This window comes from Varroa destructor, unplaced genomic scaffold (assembly GCF_002443255.2).
Source record: "Varroa destructor unplaced genomic scaffold, Vdes_3.0 BEIS01000001.1, whole genome shotgun sequence".
NCBI classification, from domain to species: Eukaryota; Metazoa; Arthropoda; class Arachnida; order Mesostigmata; family Varroidae; genus Varroa; species Varroa destructor.
This window is the reverse complement of record NW_019211454.1, coordinates 72,058,559-72,067,256: the sequence shown is the minus strand read 5'-3', so window position 1 is coordinate 72,067,256 and position 8,698 is coordinate 72,058,559. Positions and strand designations below refer to the sequence as shown.

Below are 8,698 nucleotides of genomic sequence, written 5' to 3'. Positions count from 1 at the left end.
TTAGTTGGGTAATTCATTTATATATTTGTCGGGACGTGTAACCTATTTCTCTTCCGCGCTTTTTGATGGATGCTACCGAGCGACAGATGTCGTACTGAAGCTCAGTAAAAATGGCATAGTATACTTCATTTTCACAGCCGGGCTATTATCTGTATTTTAAGCATCAGTCACGTCCACCTGAGGTTCGCCCTGCGTTGAGAACAGGAGGGACAGTTGTAATTTTTAAGGTGCCGACACGTTTAATCGAAATCTAAGTTTATAAAGACGTGTACGTTCAGTAGAAGCTACCATGCCCCTGTCGATCACAGGATTAAAAGTGGATAAACCGAGTTAACCTTATCATCCGATTAGCCGCTTGCATGCTTCTTTTATAGGGAGTCCTGCATGAGCTCCATAAAAATGACGGGATCAACATGCCCTGCCATCAGTTTCTAACGATGTGAATATATGGTTCGTACGCATTTCCCGCTGGCCAGCAGCTCTGTGTCCATAGCGATAATAATCATTAGTATTCTTCGTGATGTATGGATGTGGTCGGGGTTTCTCGCATCGTGTAATGCCGGTAACCCTCGCCCTATTGTCCGCCTACACACCATTATACTTCAGTTCCTCTTTGCCGTACTCTGCTTTTGGTAAGCGTCACTCGTTCAACTTCAGATTAAATAACCAACGCTTCGATCAAAGTAGGCCTCGGAACCTATTATGTTTGTTATGCGGAATGGTGCGGGACGGTACGCGTTTGATGATACAGGACAAGGAAGACAGGAATACCTCTTGCTAAGATGGAAATGCATCATCAAAGTGTCGTGAATCAGTCATATCATGCAAACTGATAATCTGTACAAAAGCATACTACTAGTTGATGATCCTTTTTGGATAGCTGTGATGTTCTAATGTGAGTTTTGAAACCACAAACTTACGATAGAGACTTGAGCCACATATGTTTTTAGCTTAGCGTTCTGTTTCATTTACTATAAGGCACTGTTTTGAGCGGGTTTTATTCTGCAATCACAAATTATAGCGTAGATGTGAGATTGGATCCATATTTATAATGCAGCTTACTTAATCACTAGGTTCTTTGTATTATTGAGAGTAATTAGCGCAAAAGTATTAATAAATTATTAGTAAAAGTACAGCGTACACTGTACATTGCAATTGGGTTCATTATAATATGTTTAAAGGGCAAGAAAGTACGCTGGAACGCTCGTTGATTAAAATATGGTTACCTAAGGCGTGCCACTAGACAGTTGTTAATGATGGATGTCGAATACGCGATAGATGCACGAGTAACCTCGTCATCTTCAGTTCAGACTTAAGCGAGCAGCTGGGTAAGGTCAGCACACCTAACTCATTGGAACTTAGGTAGAAAGTTAGATACACCAGCTACTTCTAAGGTTCTCACATCGTGGCTACTGATTAGCGGTTTGTTTGACGGGGCACGTGACCTGATCTGCCGTTTGGCCAACTCTGAACAATGCAATTGCACCTTAGGTACGGCAACAATCCAACAAATGTATTTTTCATATCTGTCTTAACTTTACTGACTGTTTAGGCCACACGAACCAGATACTGGGTAGTATAAAAAGGTTCCGAGTCGCACATCTCATGTAATTAGTATGGATCGGTGTTGGTGTTTCTGAAAACTAATTCTAAGATTCTACTGTGCTAAAATAGTTGCAATATTTTTATTCAGATATCGGATAAACGGCTTTGAAGGCGAGTGATTCTGAAGTAGTTGATCACGAGTGATGAGAGGTGGATCAGATGCAACACTGATATGCACGCCCGAAAAAGATAATGGCCAACATCGAAGAAAAAAAAACGTGCATTCAATGCACACCCGAGACTGACGCCAAAAAAGGTAATCCTATGCGTTTTGTAAGATTCAAAAGAATTGTATATCATGGGTTGTTGTCGTTAGGCAGACCAGTTCATTTGTACTGTGGACATCCAATCGAAATACAATAAGTCGTTGGAAAAAATCGACCTATGGACAACTATGGACAGGGAGAGGATTGTCTCCCACTATGATAATGCCGGACTATATATATCTTTACCTATGCGGCAAAATTAACAGAATTTAGATGGAAAATTCCTAGGCACCCACCGTATAACCCGTATCTTGCACCATCAAACTATTATTTGTTTCGGTCTCTGTTGAACTATTTTAATGATACTAATTTGGTTTTTGCAAAAAGATGCAAAAGTCACTTGTCACAATTTTTCTATCAAAAACGACAGAAGTTCTACAGTAATAGGATTCATCAGAAATATGGCAGAAGGACATCGATTAAAATGGCGCATATTTAGTTCAGTAAAACTACTTTAAAAGATAAGAGATCTTTACTTCAATCTTGATTCAGAAACTGTCAGCATTTTTTCGACTACCGAGTAATATTTATCTATCCTGCTTTATTAGGACAGCTGGACGGCGGATGAGGCTATACTGGGAACACCCCATCACTAGCGTATTATTTTGCCTTTCGCGCTAATCTAGCGAATATAACTTGAGCTTATAGAGTTTTATATCATAGAGCTTAGATTGCTCAGTAACTAAGAAATAATACTTAAGATTCTTCTCAGACTCCAACTCATATGTGGACGGCTTTTATTCAATGAGGCAATCTGGCTCATCCATTATCTAAATATTGCAAAATGTTTTGTATAAAATTTTCTGATTTTCCGTCTAAGCTCTTTTGCATAAGAAAACTTCACGTGAAGTCGATGTAATTATTGGTAATATGGGGACAAGGATACAATTTACTTTGTTCTGTCTGTTTGGTCACGATTACTTTTACGTCCTTGGCTCGCACTCATAAATTTGCTAGTATTGTGTAAGCTTATGGTGATATTGTGGTTGTTTTAACATTGAGGACAAGATCTTTAACACACAAAATTTCGTTTAGCCGGCATTAGCTGAAGTAAGTTACTTCATAAAAATCGTTTGCCTCGGTCGGTAATAGACTCTATTGCGCTGTTATAAGCGAATCTAGCAGATTTTAAGTTGAACTAGTTGGATTAAAATAATATTTTTTTCACTGTGTATTAAAGGTGTGCTCCTTATTTTTTTGTACACTTGCCCCAACGCTTTTACAGATTCTGAACAGTCGTGCGTCCACTTTTCGAATTATCATTTATAGTTTATTTACCTATAGCTTTTCGAAGTAAATCCTCGTCTACCAACTGCCGGTTTTAGAGCATGGCAAGCCTCATAATCACACGGACTTAAATCTGGATTGAAGCTAACGTTGGATCGTATTCCTTTACTCCATCCAGTAAGCAACTGAAGCGTGGCAATAAAATGCCGGGTTCTCATCAAGTAATCAAACTGAGTGCTTTCCATGCCCGTGTCAGCATCCCTTGAATTTTTTCAGAAACTCGAAACAGTGGGCGGCATTCCCTAATTCATTTTGGGCTAGTATCCTATAAAAGCAGATGCCCCTGATGTTTATTGCAAGCGTTACCGTCACATTTCATTGAAAGCTATCGAATAACGACACTCCGACAAAACTGGTTTTCTCCAGGGCGACGTCATTCTCTTGTCTGGTCCCTTTTTTGCTGGCAGTTGAGATTTTAACCATGCCTCGTCTATGATGCCAGGATATTCCGGACGAGCTTTTTATTGATGAAAGTTTTGCAGACTGTACGTAGAATACATTACACTGATTCCAACTGGCCTGAAGTCAATTCGCGGGAGCCCATTTTTAACCCAGTTCCCACAGCTTCAGTATTTGGTTTATAATTCGATAACAGGCTACATGTAAAACCGACAGGGGCCTTAGACCCTCAGGCTTGGCTTTCGTGAAAAGCCTCCTCGATTGCGACAATGTGTTCCTATCTTCCGAGTCCTAAAATTTGCTCACCTCCTCGTTGGTCTTTAATAGTTCAGTCGCCGTTCCCGCACCGCTTGTACGAACTCTGTATTCGCTTAGAGCCTCCGTGCCTAATGTCTTCACCAGTCTACAGTGGATTTCCTTCGGTCTTAGGGAAACAAAGACTTGGGCCCTGGCTGTTAAATTTAAAGACGAAAATGGTTTTCTTTCCGAGCAGTTTCAACTCACAGGTGTCCAAAAGACTAAAGCATTCATCGGGAAAAAATCCGTCTATTAGCGGTGCGTAGTTCAAAAGTTATTTAATTTCAAAGTCCGCCGGACTTGCTTGCAACAGCCTAATAGTGACACCGCGCTACCAACACTAATAACATATATAATTTTTTTCGAGGTAATAAAATTAGCTTAATCTGCTAAATAGCGGGCACTTTCAGCTATATAAGTAAACAGGGATGAAACGTTTGAGGACATACAATCTGAGTTATTCATGATTCAGGTCATGCTCCACTGTCAACCTCTGAGTCCTGTTTCCACCTTCCTATAAACAGCTGATCCACAGAACCACTTGGAAGTTTCTGTCCCAATATCGACTATATTAGCTATATTCAAGCGAGCTGGGTGCAAATGGACGCATACTACCATCAAACCATTGTTTGCGCATTCAAATTGAAATTATTAGTATCCACCATATTTATGATGCAAAGCATATCTAGCGGTATTTGATCTCGAAATTGTACGGACCGGGACCGTGATAATAAGCGTAATCGTTGATATTTTCAAATATTGAAAAAAAAATATGTGATAAACATACGCATGTTTGATACCTTAAAAATTAGTTTGGCATGCCACTACTTTCCATAACAAATATTATCATACAAACAATTGCGCCTATCTTTTCTAAAAGCGTTTTGCTCTCCTTTGTACTCTCATACAGCCAGTCGTATCAAGTTGGAATGGCTGGCATTGAATCTTGCTGCTCACAGCTGCCACTGACATGGGTTTTAGTTCGTCTATTGTAGAAAGATCTTATGAGTCACTTGCAGACGTGGACGCCCGGTCTCTACTTAGCGTCAGCGACAACAAAGACCCAAGGTTCGGCCTTAGCGAGTGCAGGGCGCTTTCAGCGGTTACACGCGTCTACTTATAAGGTCCACATTGGCTAGAGCTGATGCAGAGACATATCTGAGACGTTTGACTAAGCGAACGCTTAATGGCCACTGCACATTGTTTGACATTAAACTAAACAGGCCAAACGATGGAGACAAATAGCGATGCGAATTTTCTGTCCTAATTGCGACAGGTGGAGGAAATGTGTTTCTACCGATTGTCAGCAGCGATTTTTTAGACCACTTAAACGTCACTCTGTTTATACTTCGAAAAGCAGTTGGGATGAAAATTATGTTCTAAGACGGGTAAATATCGCAAAAATATTTTGACGGCCGGATTCAGTTTGACGGCCGTACGCGAGTTCACCGAAGGCAATAGACTCAATTCGATGCCATCATTCATCGTCTGCTGCGCGAGCTATACTTATTTATTTATAGATGTGTGCTTTAGTTTAGCTTCAGATCATGCAAACGTACACCGGCCCGACCGTTTGCCTTCTAATTTTGTTTCTATCCAAAGCTGTGTGGACCTTTAACGAATGCTCGAAGAATAAGGTTTGACGCGTAGTCTTAACAGATTATCCTGGAGCAATTCTCTACGGGGATAGCTCTTTGCGTAAGATATTTATTATACATTGAAAACAACAATCATGTGCGTATTGTAGCCGTAGATTTATTTAAGATGTATAGAAAGTACCTTAAAATGGATACGACGGTGGAGTCACTGGATAGAGTGGACTGAGATCTTAAAGAAAAGTACGCATTTTTTTTCTCATTTTTAGAAAAATATGCCATCAGAAGATTAGATCGAACATAGACAGACAACCTGGCGCAGTTGCTCCCCATATCACTATTGTTTAAATTTTCAATAATGGGAGCTATTTTCGTAACTATTAACACTGTTGTCAGTTGTGTGTATAGGATGAAATCTTGCTAAACAAGATGAAATAAAGAAATAAGATAAATCAATGAATGTGCTAAGTATACACAACAATTCAAGCTACTTTTTTGTTGACCACTTCCTTACAGGCATGACTTCATGAGTCGCCTCGCCGAATCGATGTTTATTTTAGCTCTGTGCCTCGCCAGCAATATAATGAACAATTCGGAAAATTTGGTTTTTTAGATCATTTACCTATAATAACTATGATAATAACTTGTTTGAGGAACAATTATCAAGATTACTAAATGTATGAAAGACTCTAAGCGTCACTCATGATCAACTTGAGGAGAGAGAAGTGCATAAGTAACAGAAGGGCAATTGCATGAAGTGGAGAGGGCAAGAGCTAATCCGTCTTCAGCTGCAGTAGGTGCACTTGATTGACTTAAAATGCTTAGATATTTCACCATAGCTTATTTGTGAAGCTGGCGATTTTTGGACAAATCGATCCGCAGTATCTTACAGACGCGGTAGTATGTTGACTCACAGGTGTTTGTGGCGAGGTGAGTACAGTAGAAGCCAGAAATGGAAGAGTCTGAAGAGGTCGACCTCTGCGGCTAATCTATTACCATGGTGCGATGGAAACCAAGGAAAGGTAATGGAAAATCTCGAGTCAAAACGACGAGAAGATGTTGAAGGCCAAAAGCTGGCCGACGTAAGTTGTTATCCGAGCTCTAACAGGGATCTATATGACATCTCTGAAGGCTCGGCTGACTGTCCACGTGCCCAGGCTAGAGATTTCCTCAGGATCGGAATAGCAACGCCTACTCGTAACGTAACTTTGCTCTGCTTCTTATGGAAAGCCATCACAATCGAAACTTGGATCATGGAAAACGTACAGAGAATGCCCAGTGGAGGCTATGATTACAGCCCACAGTCGCTGTCGGCGTTCATTAAAAAATATCTCATCTTCACCAGGAAGCTAAATTCCTATGAAGCTAGGGGTATGTACGTCTACAATTAACACCTTAAGTAGTTCATAGTTGGTGACATACGTTATAAATTAGATAAAAATAGAAGCATTTCTCGAATATAGTATGTCTGCTAGATTTGCTGTCAATCAGTATTCGTTCCCAGTGGGCTGCATAGTTTTTCATTGGGTTTAACGCAATCCAGACTGCAATCATGGTTCTGTAGATGTGCGCATCACTTGCCCAAGGGTTGAAGTCCTGTGCATTTCACATCTTCTATTTGAAGTCAACAATTTTAAGACTATGAAGTTAGTTGCAATATAATATGAAGGTAAATTATGAATATTGTTTCAGATGTTGCCAAATTTACTCAACTGAAGTGTAAATTGGCAGATCTGGAAGCGACGAAGAACCTGTCAAATTATGACTACCAGCCAAGCGCGTTGATTGCGAGGTATGATGAGGTCATGTCCAAGTGGTACGACCTACGTCATAAATCGGATGAATGGAGGATACGATTGAGAAGTGCGTTTAAAGTGTACAAGACTAAAAACTTACAAAAGCAATTTGCTATAAGGGTCGAAAGGGTGCATTCGTTCTTTGCGGCCATTAACGAGGGCCTCAGCAGGCCTAGAGCCAGCAAGTCACAGGACGAATTGACGAAACTACGCAATTCTATGATGGACATGAAACAGGCACTTGAAGCTCTTCGTAAGTTCAATGAGCAACTAGTTCATCTCGATGCATTGGGCAATCCACATACAGATATTACAGTAGCATCACTCGAAAACAGTTGGGAAAAGCTAATGAAGCTTATTAACGGATGCCAATATGAAGGGAATCAACAAAGCATCAGCTGCGAAACAAAAGGACACCCATTGAAGTTTTGGCTTTTCCGCCTCTTAGCGTTCTCCAAATAGTCTAAAAATGCCAGCAATTATAAATAATATATGCTCCGATGTCTGATATCATATAATAAACCGTAAACCTTATCTTCAGTTAAAGCCGAATTATGTTGGCGATTGGCCGAAGGAAAACTAGTACAGAAAGCAATAGGACAGGTAGAGCTCAAGAAAAGTTCTTCATATATTTTTCTACTGATATTTCATATAAGATAGTCGCATTCAGTGCGGATAGTTACAATAAAAGGCGTCTACCGTGCTCAGAAACAGCGTCATCCTTCAGAGCGACAGAGTCACAAAAATCATTGAAAGCTTTTTGAATACGATGCAATAAAAGTGATCGATTCGATTGGTACTTTTTTTTTTTAGTATGTTTAACAGTGCAGTGACTTTGAAACATGACAATTAGTTAGAGACGTTGCTGAGGCATTATGTAACGTTTAATTGTTGTTTTCTCTTGGTGCGTTAAAGGAATAGAGATAACACCCAATGGATATTTTCGCTAGCATAAAAAAATCTGTACCGGTAACTAAGCACGTGTTTTCATATAATCCTTTGTTTCCGATTCCGGTCGTAATTTCGGCCTCTGCATTAGAACATTCCGAAAAGGAGTACCAGAAGCGGAATATAAAATTACAAGCCCTTTTTGAATAAGGAGGACAAACATTCAAAAACCGGGATAGGTTGGACAGCAACAAGTTATTTGAAAAGTTAGCAGTATCCTTGGTACTACAAAACTTTATCACTTTCGGGTCATTAGAAGGCTCGGTCAGTTTCAGCTGACTAGTAGCGTCCAGCCTGATCGAGTTGCTTTGAAAGAGCCCCAGGGGGTAATCAGTAATTAGTGGCGGCCACAGAGACCTTCTCGTCTTGTCCACTTAATAATGACGATACTCGTACTTACCATGTCCTTAAAACCTCCGGCTTTGATGCTTGCTTGATAGACGTTAACAAACAAACTTTAGGCGTGGATGGGTATTCTCATTCCCTTGGGCGAGAAGTCCGATAG

General features: G+C 40.2%; 1 protein-coding gene across 2 annotated transcripts; it reads left to right on the top strand.

Annotated features, from left to right (window-relative positions):
- The first annotated feature begins 541 nt into the window (after positions 1 to 541).
- On the top strand, positions 542 to 8,038 carry LOC111245793 (spectrin alpha chain-like). 2 transcript variants are annotated; one of them, XM_086990404.1, is made up of 4 exons: positions 542 to 895; positions 1,694 to 1,861; positions 6,366 to 6,820; positions 7,142 to 8,038. In XM_086990404.1, exons 3-4 carry the CDS (start codon positions 6,475 to 6,477, stop codon positions 7,705 to 7,707), a joined length of 912 nt encoding a protein of 303 aa, XP_086846530.1. In that variant the 5' UTR covers positions 542 to 895; positions 1,694 to 1,861; positions 6,366 to 6,474; the 3' UTR covers positions 7,708 to 8,038. The 2 variants fall into 2 exon arrangements, with proteins under 2 accessions (XP_086846530.1, XP_022650355.2); XM_022794620.2 differs by lacking the exons at positions 542 to 895; positions 1,694 to 1,861 and having other exon boundaries at positions 5,441 to 6,820.
- The last annotated feature ends 660 nt before the right edge of the window (positions 8,039 to 8,698 follow it).

Excerpts from the sequence above, each read along its gene's own strand:
- LOC111245793 (XM_022794620.2), top strand. The coding sequence starts at position 6,352 with ATGTTGACTCACAGGTGTTTGTGGCGAGGTGAGTACAGTAGAAGCCAG. Across the intron at positions 6,821-7,141 it reads AAATTCCTATGAAGCTAGGG|ATGTTGCCAAATTTACTCAA; the intron begins GTATGTACGTCT and ends ATATTGTTTCAG.